The sequence below is a fragment of the Oryctolagus cuniculus genome, chromosome 1 (genome assembly GCF_051225735.1).
Source record: "Oryctolagus cuniculus isolate XC-2025 breed Fujian yellow rabbit chromosome 1, ASM5122573v1, whole genome shotgun sequence".
Classification (NCBI taxonomy): domain Eukaryota; kingdom Metazoa; phylum Chordata; class Mammalia; order Lagomorpha; family Leporidae; genus Oryctolagus; species Oryctolagus cuniculus.
The window spans coordinates 123,866,921-123,881,001 of record NC_142867.1 but is presented as its reverse complement, the minus strand read 5'-3'; the positions used below and the strand labels follow the sequence as shown (position 1 = coordinate 123,881,001).

Below are 14,081 nucleotides of genomic sequence, written 5' to 3'. Positions count from 1 at the left end.
AAATGACCCAAGTTCTTGGGCCCCTGCACTCGCATGGGAGACCTGGAGGAAGCTCCTGGCTCCTGGCTTTGAATCGGCACAGCTCCGGCCATTGCAGCCAACTGGGGAGTGAACCAGTGGATGGAAAGCCTCTCTCTCTCTCCCTCCCTAACTCTGACTTTCAAATAAATAAATCACTGCAGTCAAGTCAAATTCAGCTCTGGCCTGTGGTGGTGTGGGCTGGCCAGGTGGCTGCCACAGCGAGCTCTGAAGTTTGTGGGCCCCAGATCCCCCACTCTGGGGCCTAGGGATAAGTTTGGCTGCAGACAGGGGTTCTGGGGAAAAAAAATTAAAAAAAAAAAATCTTAAAAAAATAATAGATAGGGCCGGCACCGCGGCTCACTAGGCCAGCCGCGGCGGCCATTGGAGGGTGAACCAACGGCAAAGGAAGACCTTTCTCTCTGTCTCTCTCTCTCACTGTCCACTCTGCCTGTCAAAAATAAAAAATAAAAAAAAATATAGATAAATGTACATTGAGAGATGACCCGTTTCTCAGCAGACAGTGTCACAGGCCAGGCTGGGGAGAGGTGTAAATCCGAGTCACGCTGGTAATTGGCAGTGAAAGCAGTAACCGAGGTAGCAAGGGCTCGGCACGGTGGCGTGGTCAGTGACTGATCTCAGCCCTGTAGGACCACTGATCGGTTCTGCCTCCTTTGGCCGGGAACTCATTTGAGAACCTGCTTGTTGCCAGGATGCTTCCCACCCCTGCCGCAGTGCACACACATAGGTTTGATGTACATTCTGGTTTGTGGGGTCTCTGCAGACCACCTATGCACCCATTAGGCGTCTCTGTCCTCTTAAGTTGAGAACCAGTCCCCTCCCCACTACACAGGAACCACATGGGAAATCCACACGTTCATCAGAAAGCTGCTGGGTGGCGCAGACGCCCTGGGTGAATTGTGGCTGTGGCTTTTCTGGAGAACACTTGGAAAAGCTACTACTTGAGTTTTCCCTGAGACTTTTTTTTTTTAATTATTTATTTATTTGAAAGAGTTACAGAGAAGTAGAGGCAAAGAGAGAGAGAGAGAGAGGTCTTCCATCCGCTGGTTCACTCCCCAATTGGCCGCAAGGGGTATAGCTGTGCTGATCTGAAGTCAGGAGCCAGGAGCTTCTTCCAGGTCTCCCATGTGGGTTCAGGGGTGCAAGCTCTTAGGCCACCTTCCACTGCTTTCCCAGGCCAAAGCAAAGAGCTAGATTAGAAGTAGATAGCCGGGACTCGAATCGGCACCCATATGGGATGCCTGCACTGCAGGCGGCAGCTTTACCTGCTACTCCACAGCGCCGGCCCCTTTTTTAATTTTTAGATATTTTGATTTATTTGAAAGGCAGAAAGAGACACAGACAGAAATCTTCTGATGGTTTACTCCTCAAATTATCTGCAACGGGCAGGGCTGGCCAGGCTGAAACCAGGAGCCCAGAACTGAATTTGGGTCTCTCCGAGTGGCAGGAACCCAGGTACTTGAGCCGTCACCTGTTGTATGCATGCCTTAGCAGGGAGATGCAGTGGAGAGCAGAGCTGGAACCCAGACCCAGGTACTCCGATGTGGATGCAGGCATCCCAAGCATCATCTTAACAGCTGTTCCAAATGCCTGCCCATTTTCTTCTGCTTCTGTAGCTGATGGATGATAACACACTCCCCACCCCTTTTCTTTTTTTAAGATTTATTTTATTTATTTGAAAGACAGAGTTACAGAGAGAGGTAGAGACAGAGAGAGAGAGGTCTTCTATCTGCTGGTTCACTCCCCAGATGGCCGCAATGGCCAGAGATGCGCCAATCCAAAGCTGGGAGCTAGGAGCTTCTTCCAGGTCTCCCACGTGGGTGCAGGGGCCCAAGGACTTGGGCCATCCTCCACTGCTTTCCCAGGCCATAGCAGAGAACTGGATTGGAAGTGGAGCAGTCGGGCCCAGAACTGGCGCCCATATGGGATGCCAGCGCTCCAGGCCAGGGCTTTTACCTGCTGCACCACAGTGCCAGCCCCACACTCCTTCTTTTAAAATGTCAGCATGCTAGCCAGTTACTGGTCTCTGTAGAGACCCGAGGGAAAAAAGAAAGATGGTGTGAGTTTCCATAAAGCTAATTTGTTCAATGAAAGGAACTTCATGATAAGATCGCATTCTTAACTCCTGGAGTGTTAAAGTGTCTTCTCTGATGAGTAGCATGTTTTAAATTGACAAATGCAGTTTTGGGGGCTGTTTATCATTATTTTAAATTTTGCTGGTCTTTGAAATTCCGACATCTGGGAACCACTGACCTTAAACTTGGCCCGTTGTAGGGGCCGCTCTGCGCTGACTTGAAGTATTACTTCTTTGATCCATTTTGTATTAATCTCAGCATTTAACTGATGAATACTAATCATCTCTGCATTTGCAAACCCTTGGGAGCAGCATAGTAGCAGGTGTTTTCTTTGCCATGTAGGTTACCACCTTGATGCAAATTTCTGTACCTGAAGTTCCACAGTCTGTCCTTAAGGTGCGCCCTTGAATTACCTTTGTAGTCAGTCACAGTGAGCCACCGTCCTCTGTAAAGCACTTAGGTAACACGCCTCTCACGGGTGCCCACTTGGTGTCCCCTCGCAAAGTTTCTGTGCACACGCCCCCCTCTGTGCTTCCCTACTCTTTCCCCTTTTTCCTCCGAAGCCCCAGAGTTTAAAGACGACTCTCCTCTGCTGCCTTCAGGGTCATTACGTGTTATCCGAAAGTCAACCAGAATTGGAGGAAAAGCAGACTTCGGCCCTCTCCGGCGGAGTCCAGGTTCAAGCGTCTGCGCAGAGTGAGGCCCTGGACGCCCAGCCCACCAGCCAGCAGCAGACCACACAGTACATCATCACCACCACCACCAACGGGAACGGAGACAGCGAAGTGCACATCACCAAACCTTAACTCCGCCTGGCCCTGCACCCGAGCAGTCACATCGCGTCTTTTCTCAGCCCTAAGCCCGGAAACTCCCGACGCCCGGAACTCTTTTGTAAGGTTTATTATTCACTCGAAGAGTTTGGAAGCTACCGTTTTGACACTCAGACACACCATGGGGTTTATCTTGCCAACATTGTCTTTACCAAATCGACTTGACTCTGAGCCCTTGGGGTTCCTGCCACAGAATGAAGCTCTTTCAGAGGAAAGTAGATTTGCAAGATGGAGAAATTTTGCCTTGTTCTTGAATTGGTTTCCTTTCTTTTCTTTTCTTTTCTTTTCTTTTCTTTTTTCTTTTTTTTTATTATTTTTTTAAAAAAGCATATTGATAAGCCTTACTTTCCCTTTGTGGAAATATCAAGTGGCTTACTGCGTTTATACTGAAGGTGGAGAAGGGTTATACCTAGTCCACGGTTGGTGGGCTTCTTGATTCCAAGCTGTGGGGTTAAAGGGGAAGGGGCATTTCATGGGTACATATCAGGTCAGAACCACTTTATCGTGTGGCTTGGACTTTTCGGTATTTTAACAAAGGGAACCTAATCAAATAAGAAAACTATAGCAACAAAAATTTGACAGTGATGTTCTAAAGGAAAAACTATCACCTAAATTTTTTTTTAATTACTAATTTAAATTGTTGTTGGGCTGTTGGGCAATCTTTGCAGGGAGGCCAGCCCTCAGCAGGTCTGGTCAGAACCTCATGTCCTGACAGATACTGACACATTTCTCCACCATGGTGCGTGGGGGCTTGATGTCAACAGAGCTGAAACCTTCACCTCCCATTATCTGGTTGTACTTGGATTAAGAAGGAGATCTGGGTACCAAGAAAAATGATGAGAACTATATATGGAGAAAGAGAGGGAGAGTCCTGGAACCTTATCCTACTTGTAGGATCCGTTCAGCATTCACTGGTAAAGGATGAATCCTTGTCCTTGCCAAGTATGCATTTAGCTCTAGAGCTCACAGCACTCAGAGTGTTCTAGAACTTCAATGCTGTCTTAAAATGAACGTTCTCTAATGTCAGGCAGAAAGGTGGCCTTCCTTATTTCAAAACACTACTGACTTTGAGCAGTGTAACGCCTCCATCCCTTTGTGTCAGGTGACCAAATGCACCCTGAGGGGAAGAACAAGCATGTGGGGACCATTTATAATGCAGTAAGGGGATTATAAGGGATCTGGAAGGAATCTAATCTTTGTGACTGTCAGTTGGGAGAGGAAGAGAAAATCCACTTGGACAGTAGTTTTTCTCTTCTTTGTTCCTGCTTGGGAGTCCCGACTGCTATGAATTCAACAGGAAGAGGTATTTCCCTTCTTTTTACTGTACATTCCAATTGCCATAAAATGGCATGCTGATTTAAAAAATCAGTATGTATTTTCGCAACTTTTTGTGACCTGCTAGCATATTTTTAGGATAACTGTTGCACAGTAGAATCCATCACTCCAGAATAGAAAGACCCAACTTGATTTCATCTGAAGTTAACTATTTTATTTACATTTTGGGGTCAAAACTGGTTTGATGAAAAGAAGTATAGAAGCATCTTTATGATAAAGCTACCTTCCTGAAAAACAAACCATTCTGTCCAAATAACTACTAATCTGTAGATTTTGCACTTTATTTTTGAGACCTCATTCATGTCGTTATCCCTGAAGATTTGGGCATTAAGAGAACTTGAGAAAATTACTTCATCAATGTGTAGAGACTGAAAATGCACCCTGTCTCTTTGGTGACAAAGAAGTACTGTTGATATTTTCAACAGAAAACGTTGACCCCGAGTCACAGAACAGGGACTTGGGTTCCCAAAGTCCCACTGTGTATTAATTGCAAGGATTCCAGTGTCTGTCCTGGGAAGACTTGCTTGGTGAAGACTATCCCCAGGGGTCCACAGTCAGCTCTTATCACTTATACTTGGCCTTTTTTTATTTGAACCAGCAAGGTATGTCTGCTCTTCTCAGGAAGAACCCATTGGTTGGAACTGCAAGCGATCACAGAATGGAATGCTTATTTTATGCCAGTTATTTCATGTTCTAAAATACACAAAGGAAAATATTGAAATATTGGGAAGGGACCTCTTTGTCTCTTTCCCTTCTAGTCCCCCCCCCCTTTTTTTTTGGTCCTTGTGTGAAATAAATAGAGACTCTAAAACTAATTTATAAATAATCAGCCAGAGATGCTGGTGGCAACTCAAACCAAATAACACTGCTTTAAGATCAGGTATTCTGCACATTCATTCCAAGGGGATAGATTTGCAAGAGATGGCAGATGCAAAGCCGCTTGACGGACAACGTGTGTAGCCAGCGTTTATACTGCGACCTCTCTCAAGACACGCTGACACTGTAGACTTCATTCAGTGCAGTGGGAGTGTTTTGGGGTAGGTTGGCTGTAGATTTTACATTTTTATTGTTTGATTCATGCCCACAGAAATAGACATTTCATCATGTAAGATTCCTGTTATTCTGGGAAACCTATTGTTTTGATCTTCTTGAATTGTTTTTTGACCTGGAATTCCCCTTTAAAAAAAACTCTTTAAGATGTCTAGGGCTAAAAAGCACTTCATGAGATGCTAAAGCTGACCCATTGGTCAAAAATGTTGACCCTATCCTGTTATTTAAATGTGAACATTTATTGTACATTCAGTGAGTTATAGTGTTAATAGTCTTGTGCTACCCAGCAGGTGTAAAAATTAATAAACTTTTTTTTAGTAAACGCATTTCTTGTTTGTATGTGTATGTGTGGTATTACAAGAACTATTGAAGGGCTGGCACTGTGGTGTGGGAGGTTAAGTGGCCATCTGCAACACTGGCATCCCATGTCGGTGCCAGTTTGAGTCCAGCTCCCTGCTAACGTGCCTGGGAAAGTAGCAGAGGATGGCCCAGGTCCTTGGAGCCCTGCACCCATGTGGGAGACCCAAATGGAGTTCCAGGGTCCTGGCTTCAGTCTGCCCCAGCCCTGGGCATTGCAGCCATCTGGAGAGTGAACCAGCGGATGCAAGAGCTCTCTCTCCCTCTCTCTCCCTCTCTCTCCCTCTCTCTGCCTCTCTGTAACTCTGCCTTTTCAAATAAATACATCTCTCTTTAAAAAAAAAAAAAAAACTATTGAGATGATTAAATTTTTTTTCTTTTGAATGTTACAACTTAACTTCTGGTTTCTAGTCTGGCCTGTAGGGAGCTTGGAAGTCGCCCCTCCATCCCAATAACGAGTCAAAAGCTGAACAAACTGAAAAATCATGAACTCTTCCTGGATCCATCAGAGACTCAAGGGGCTGAGCTCATAGGGCAGCCTGCTGCTTCCAAAATTGGACAGACATGAAGATGGAGAATCACAACTCACGGAGCAGAAGCCCATGAACAGAACCCTCTACAGGGATCTCTACTGGCTGTGAGCCATGGCTGGTGGCTCAGTGTGCACAAGTCTGAGGGATTAAAAACTCCAAGGGGAGCCAGGCACTGGGAGGGGATAAAAAGGGACCCTCAGTTTTCTAAGTGTTGCTTCTAGGAATTTGGCCAATTCTCATGTAAAGTTAACAGAAAAATCCCTTCAAGCTTTCAAGCAAGGAAAGGGACCAGGAATCATTTGAGAATTTGCCAGAGCACTCTGTTCCCCTTAATGGGGCCCACCCCCAGAAACTGAGGCGGCAGCACAGCCTGGCTGACCCAGGACTAGGGAAGTGGACCCAGGCCCAAACCCTGGGCCACGTGAGCCATCCTGTCCCACCTAAGTGGCGAACTTTGCACTGGCGAACTTTGCAGGCCTATACGCTGACACAGAGAACTCCCTCTCCCACCACCTTACTGCCACTTTGCAGCCTACTTTCAGAAGGTCTTTTTACCTAGGTCATGTGTGCAACTCTCAAGTAAAAAAAAAAAAAAAAAAAAAAAAAAAAAAAAAAAAAAATTACAAGACAAAGGACACCCTTTGAAGAAACAGAGCAAGTGTCAGAACCAGCTTCAGATGTGGCAGCCATGTAGACTTTGTCAGACTGGTTTTGGAACGATGATAATCAGTACGCTAACAGCGCCCAGTGGATGAAGTAGCCAGCATGCAAGAAAAATGGATCACGGAAGCAGAGAGATGAAAAGTTTAAGATGGAATCAAAAAGAAGCATTAGAGATGAGACAATGGCGGCAATGAGGACTGCTTTGATGGACTTAGGAGCTGGAGTACGCTCGAGCAAAGAGTCTGAGCTTAAGGATCAATAGAGGCCAGCGCCGTGGCTCACTAGGCTAATCCTCCGCCTTGTGGCACTGGCACACCGGGTTCTAGTCCCCGTTGGGACGTCGGATTCTGTCCCGGTTGCCCCTCTTCCAGGCCAGCTCTCTGCTGTGGCCTGGGAGTGCAGTGGAGGATGGCCCAAGTGCTTGGGCCCTGCACCCCAAGGGAGACCAGGAGAAGCACCTGGCTTCTGCTATCGGATCAGCGCGGCAGCCATTGGAGGGTGAACCAACGGCAAAGGAAGACCTTTCTCTCTGTCTCTCTCTCTCACTGTCCACTCTGCCTGTCAAAAAATTAAAAAAAAAAAAAAAAAAAAGGATCAATAGAAGCATCCAGGGGCCTGCGCTGTGGCATAGCGGGTAAGGCTGCCGCCTGCAGTGCCGGCATCCTATAGGGGCGCCAGTTCCAGACCCGGTAGCTCCACTTCTGATCCAGCTCTCTGCTATCGACTGGGAAAGCAGTGGAAGATGGCCCACGGCCTTGGGCCCCTGCACCTGCATGGGAGACCAGGAAGAAGCTCCTGGCTCCTGGCTTCGGATCGGCGCAGCTGTGGTCGTTGCGGCCAATTGGGGAGTAAACCAGTGGATGGAAGACCTCTCTCTCTCTCTCTCTCTGCCTCTCCTCTCTCTGTGTAACTCTGTCTTTCAAATAAACAAATAAATGCTTTAAAAAAAAATCAGTAGAAGCATCCAGAACTGAAAAGCAAAAGAGAACAAAATTGGGGAAAGAAATGATAGAATATCCCAGAACTGTGGGAGAGCTACAAGAGATATCTTTATATTTCATACATGTAATAGGAATGCCAGAAAGAGAGGAAAGGAACAGAAGAAATATTAGAGAAAGTATTGACTGAGAATTTACTGCAATTAATGTCAGACACCAAGCTACAGCCCCAGGAAGCTAGAGAACACCAAGTATAATAAATGGCAAAAATACCATCTACACTGAAGTATATCACTTGAAAACTACAGAAGATCGGCCGGCACCGCGGCTCACTAGGCTAATCCTCCACCTAGCGGCGCCAGCACACCGGGTTCTAGTCCCGGTCGGGGCGCCGGATTCTGTCCCGGTTGCCCCTCTTCCAGGCCAGCTCTCTGCTGTGGCCAGGGAGTGCAGTGGAGGATGGCCCAGGTGCTTGGGCCCTGCACCCCATGGGAGACCAGGAAAAGCTCCTGGCTCCTGCCAACGGATCAGCGCGGTGCGCCAGCCGTAGCGCGCCGGCCGCGGCGGCCATTGGAGGGTGAACCAACGGCAAAGGAAGACCTTTCTCTCTGTTTCTCTCTCTCACTGTCCACTCTGCCTGTCAAAAAAAAAAAAAAAAAAAAAAAAAACTACAGAAGATCATAAAAATATCAGAGTTGGCGTGTGGCGCAGTGGTTGCCACTCGGGACTCATGTATTCCACATATTTTAAAAGATGTATTTATTTCATATTTGAAAGGCAGAGTTAGAGAAAGAGGGAGAGGCAGAGAGATCTTCCATCTGCTGGTTCACTCTCCAAATGGCCTCAATGGCCAGGGCTGGGCCAGACCAAAGCCAGAAGCCAGGAGTTTCTTCTGGGTCTCCCATGTGGGTGCAGGGTCCAAGCACTTGGGCCATCTTCTGCTCCTTTGCAAGGTGGACTTGTTGGGAACTGGATTGGAAGTGGAGCAGCTGAGACTTGAACCATTGCCCATATGGAATGCCGGCACTGCAGGCGGAGGCTTGGCCTACCACACCACAGTGTTGGCTCCCCACATTCCATATTGAAGTGCCTGATACCAAGACCCAGTGCCAGTTCCCATCCAGCTTCCTGCTAATACGCACCTTGGGATGCAGCAAGTGAAGCTCAAGTTTTTGAATCCCTATGATCCACCTGGGAGACCTGGATTAAACTCTGGGTTTGTGGCTTTGGCCCAGCCTGGGTTCTTGAGTGCATTTGAGGTATAAACCAGCAGCTGGGAGATTTCTCTCTCTCTCTCTCTCTCTCTCTCTCTCTCTCTCTCTCTCTCCTTCTCTGCCTTCCAAAAAAAAAGAGTAATTTTTTTAATTAGCAAAGAAGGCCCCCCCCAAAAAAAGCCAGTGGATTAAAAACCAAACCCCAACCCCCTACCTGTCTGTCATGGGGTAAGATAACATTCAGTCTGGTTTCTCCTCAGAAACCATGAAAGCAGGCAAAGTGGAGTGAGTAAAGTGTCGAGAGACAGTGAAAAGACCAAACTAGAACGTTGCACCCATGGAATTATTATTCAAAACGAAGGAGAAACAACTCGCATCACAAGGAAAAGCTGAGAGAATTTTTGCTAGTTGACTTGTTTCGCAAGATACATCCAAGAAGTTTTGTAGAGAGAAGGAAAAGGTAAAAGTCCGAATCTCAGGTCTGCATAAAAGGCAGCACTTTGGGGAGGAGCCCTGCCACCCATGTGGAGACCCAGGTGGAGTTTCAGGTTCCCGGCTTCAGCCTGGCCCTGACCTGGCTGTGTGGCCACTTGGGGAGTAAACCAGCAGATAGGAGACTCCCCCTCTCTCTGTCATTCTGTCAAATAAATGTATTTTTAAAATACTTGAGATACTTACCAACAGGGTTGTTAGAATGGCCCAAATCCAGAACGTTGGCAATCCCAATGCAGGTGACGGTATGGAGCTGGAGGAATGCCCATTAACTGCCCGTGGGAATGTAAATTACATATCCATTTTGGAAGGCAGTTGGGTAGTTTCTTACCAAACTAAGCATACTCCTTCCAGAGGACCCAGCAGTTACCCAAAGGAATTAAAAAGTTATGTCCAGGGCCGGTGCTGTGGCATAGCAGGTAAAGCCTCTGCTTGCAGTGCCGGCATCCCATGTGGGTGCCGGTTCCAGACCTTGCTGCTCCACTTCCGATCCAGCTCTCTGCTATGGCCTGGGAAAGCAGTAGAAGATGGTCCAGGTGCTTGAGCCCCTGCACCTGCATGGGTGACCTGGAAGAGTCGGGGAGCTGGCTCCTGGCTTCCGATTGGCCCAGCTCCAGCTGTTACAGCCATCTGGGGAGTGAACCAGTTGATGGAAGATATCTCTCTCTCTCTCTCTCTCTCTGCCTCTCTGTCACTCCAACTTTCAAATAAATAAATCTTAAAAAAAAAAAAACAACTATGAAAACAAATGAACTATCAAGAGGAAACTTAAATATATATCCCTAAGTGAAAAGAAGCCCATCTGAAAAGGCCACATAGTATAAGATTCTAACTCTGTGACATTCTGATAAAGGCAATACTACAGAAACAGTAAAAAAAAAAAAAAACAAAAAAAAAAAACCAAAAAAAAAAAAAACAAAAAAAACAAGGGCTGCCTGGGATAGAGGCAAGGGGTGGATGAGTGGGGCACAGCTGATTTTTCAGACAGTGGAACAACTGTATTATGCTGTAATGGCAGATAACGATGTGTGGACGGAGGTCTTTCAGCTGCTGGGAGATTTTGGTGACAGAGGGGCCCCATGCCTGCGTGGAGGCGGTGAGTTAACGGGGAAATCTCTGAGGTTTTCGTTTCATTTTGTTGTGAGCCTAAAACTGCTCTCAAAAAGGTTAAAAATAAAAATGGCAGTTTATAAAGTTTTGACTGTTTCTCCGCTCTTCTACAGTCCCAAGGCGAGGGGAATATTGACGACTAGGGAATGATGTTCCACTGCCATTTATACGTGGGTTCAGAAACCTCCCAGCAGTCTGGAGGGAGTCGGTGGAGCCGGCGGAGGCGGGGACCCTGGACCCCGTGCGACTGCGCTGCGGGAGAGGCGCACCGGCCAGCGAATGTGTCCGTCCATCGGAGAGACCCGAGAGCTGGTGGGAATGCCCGGAACGCGCAGTCTGAGCGAGTGAGAGGAGAGGGCGTGGGAGGAACATTGCAGAGCTTAATCATTTAAAATACGCTTCTTCGATGTGTCTGTTTTCTTTCTGGGCGTGAAGGGCCCAGGGATGGGAGGCAGCCATGAGGAGGACATCTAGGGGAACGGGCTGAACCCCGAGAAACTGTGGTTTCCCCGACTGCGAAACCGGGCACGCGCGGTGCGGAGCTGGACAGAAGGGCTCAGTGCAGAGCCTGGGGCAGGGGATGCTGTGTGTGAACGTCAGCCAATAGCCCTGCATTCGCTCATGGCCTCTGGAGCCTCGACTGAGAACACGGACACCTGTCTGTTTTCTGGAAGCGCCCAAACCGCCCGGAAAAAAACACGCCGCCGACTGGAATTTACAACCCCGAAACCCAGCACCGCCCTGGGCGGCTCCGCTCCGTCCAACGCGCGAGCACACGCCGCTGCAGGCCCCGCCCACCGCAGCCCCGCCCCGCACTCCCAGGCCCCGCCCCTCGAGGCTCCGCCCCTTCCGCCGCCCGTAGCCCGGAGCGTGCACGCACCCAGACGCCTGGCGGGAGCGAGCTCGTCCGGGAACCCGCGGCCCGAGGAGCGCTGGGGGCCGGGAGACCCGTGCCCGCGGTTTAGGTGAGGGTGAGCAGGGGGCCGTGAAAGGGTTAAAGTGTCGCGGAGGCGCGAGGCGGGGAGGCGGCGGGGTCTTTGAGGTCGCTGTCCATGCGGTCCTGGGGCGGGGCGCGGAGCGGCCCAGGTGGGTGGGGGTTAGGGTTAGGCACGGTGTGGGGGAGGGGCGGGACCCGGGCTGAGGCCGTGGCGGGGTTGTTGGGGAGGGGTCTGCTTCTGGGGCGCGGGGTTGGAGCCGGCGGAGGCTCCGGGAGGAGCCAGTGTTTAGCTTCTGTATTGTGGTAGGTCCGTGAGGTAAAGTTAGCCCAGGTGCAGGGGCAAGGCCAACTGGAGAGGCCTGCCCGGTGGGGTGTAGGGTTCAGGGCGCCCCGATTCTCACACTGCTTGGCTTCCGGGGTTCCAACGCCGTGGCCGCGGCCCGCTTTTTTTTTTTTTTTTTTTTAAGTTGAACTGTTGTTGTTCAGGGTCAAGGTTATCTCTGTAATAGGTTAGATGTAGGTGGGCATGCACCGGCGTTGGAGAATTGGAAGAGGCAAGTGAGCGGGTTTCGGTTAGAGGTGAGCCTCCCTGGGGGGGAGCAGGGGGGAAGCGCGCCTTGCAGCTGCTACGCGCTCCCCTGCCGGGTGCGTGGAGAGGGTTGTCTCATAAGCATCAGGTTGCTTCTTGCACTTTCTCCCCGCTGTCCCGTGTCCCGCTCCTCCGCCACGTGCTTTCTCACCTGCCTTCGTGGCTGAGTGCACAGCCCTGTGCTGCGGGGCGGGGGCGGTGGGGCACACTGGGCCTGGGGCTCCCATTCACGCTACCCTGATTCAACGGTGCTCTTCCTGCTGTATCTGTAAAAAGTCTCCAGGAGAACTTGAAATAAGTGAGCGGACAGGTGCTTCGTTTGAGATGTAGTGTTATAGGTCGGCTCTGTGACAGTTTGACAGCGGGGGATGAGAGGTACCTACTTTGGGAGATAGGAACTGCCACTCATCTGATTAGTCATTGCCAGATTCCAGGGTTGCAGATAAAAGTAGGGAGGACCTGGTCCAGCTCCTCCTCCTCTTACAGAGATGGACCCCTGGTGAGACAAGGTTTGCAGAATGGAAGTAGTGGCAGATCTGGGGGAAGGGTCTGGCATTTCGACTGTCCATTTCTTCCTTCTGTTTTAATGTGCTTGTATTAGCCCGTTTGGTAGGAACAGGAGCTCGAGAGAACAGGTTTGGCAGATGCGTGTGCAGCGTTTGAATTCAAGCTCTCCATAGTCCCTTTAGTATTCAGTTCTGTGACGTCAGCTTTATCCTTGAGCCTTGGAGATGCTCCCTGAAAATGCTTCCATTTGTGTTTTTCTGAAAGGTGGCCATACTGTTCAGTTATTGCAGGAAGGAGAAAAATAGCATTACTTACGTGATTATACGGATCAGAGCGACCCACTAACGGCAGATTGACCACAGACTTTATGCTTATCGTGGGCGTTTATGTGGACTAATAGTCTTAAGAAGCTTCTTTGCATTTTTTTCTCTAGATTTATTTATTTGAAAGTCAGAGAGAGAGAGAGAGATCTCTTCCATTCACCAATTCACTCCTTAAATGGCTACAACAGCCGGGCTTGTGCCAGGCTGAAACCAGGAGCTTCTTCCAGTTCTCCCATGTAGGTGCCGTGGCCCAAGCACTTGAGCCATCCTCTGCTGATTTTCCAGGTACATTAGCGGGGAGCTGGATTAGAAGCGGAATAGCTGGAATTCAAACTAGTGGCTGAATGCCGGCATTGCAGACAGTGGCTTAACCCACTACACCACAACACTGTCCTGTAGGCATGGTTTAAATTGAGATTTTGTACGAGAGATGATGTACACAGTATAGTGTTAAGAACATGGGTTTGAGGCCGGCGCCGCGGCTCACTAGGCTAATCCTCCGCCTGCGGCGCCGGCACACCGGGTTCTAGTCCCGGTCGGGGTGCCGGATTCTGTCCCGGTTGCCCCTCTTCCAGGCCAGCCCTCTGCTGTGGCCAGGGAGTGCAGTGGAGGATGGCCCAGGTGCTTGGGCCCTGCACCCCATGGGAGACCAGGAAAAGCACCTGGCTCCTGGCTCCTGCCACCGGATCGGCGCGGTGCCCCGGCCGCAGCGCGCCGGCCGCGGCAGCCATTGGAGGGTGAACAACGGCAAAGGAAGACCTTTCTCTCTGTCTCTCTCTCTCACTGTCCACTCTGCCTGTCAAAAAAAAAAAAAAAAAAAAAAAAAAAGAACATGGGTTTGCAGTCAAAACTCATTTTTGGTACTGTTTCTCAGGTTGAGTGAGTCACTTAACTCCTTTCTAATATTTGTATTTTTTTGTTGTTGTTGTTGTTGTTTTTTTTGACAGGCAGAGTGGACAGTGAGAGAGAGAGAGAGAGTCAGAGAGAAAGGTCTTCCTTTTTTGCCGTTGGTTCACCCTCCAATGGCCGGCGCACTGCGCTGATCCGATGGCAGGAGCCAGGTGCTTCTCCTGGTCTCTCATGGGGTGC

General features: G+C 49.3%; 2 protein-coding genes and 1 non-coding gene across 11 annotated transcripts in view; all 3 read left to right on the top strand.

The window, feature by feature from the left end:
* PRDM10 (PR/SET domain 10) overlaps positions 1 to 5,655 on the top strand; it is a 118,333-nt gene extending 112,678 nt beyond the window's left edge. The window contains exons 22-23 of one of the 2 annotated variants that reach the window (XM_089314321.1): positions 2,457 to 2,510; positions 2,717 to 5,655. In XM_089314321.1, the coding sequence (XP_089170447.1) occupies positions 2,457 to 2,510; positions 2,717 to 2,920 (258 nt within the window). In that variant the 3' untranslated portion in view covers positions 2,921 to 5,655. The remainder of the gene's footprint in view (positions 1 to 2,456; positions 2,511 to 2,716) is intronic. The other variant, XM_051847849.3, reaches the window with a different exon arrangement.
* Positions 178 to 311, top strand: LOC127486155 (small nucleolar RNA SNORA5). Its single transcript, XR_007912909.2, has one exon. It is a non-coding gene; the product is annotated as a small nucleolar RNA SNORA5 (small nucleolar RNA).
* Positions 5,656 to 11,465: 5,810 nt separating the features above from the next.
* The window catches only part of NFRKB (nuclear factor related to kappaB binding protein), a 40,879-nt gene continuing 38,263 nt past the window's right edge, over positions 11,466 to 14,081 (top strand). For 5 of the 8 annotated variants that reach the window (XM_051847900.3, XM_002708310.6, XM_008259232.5 and 2 more), the window contains exon 1: positions 11,466 to 11,601. The gene's annotated coding sequence lies outside the window, so the exon portion shown is untranslated. Of the gene's footprint in view, positions 11,602 to 13,102; positions 13,278 to 14,081 lie in introns of all 8 variants that reach the window. The other 3 variants (XM_089314274.1, XM_070065527.2, XM_070065511.2) reach the window with 1 other exon arrangement.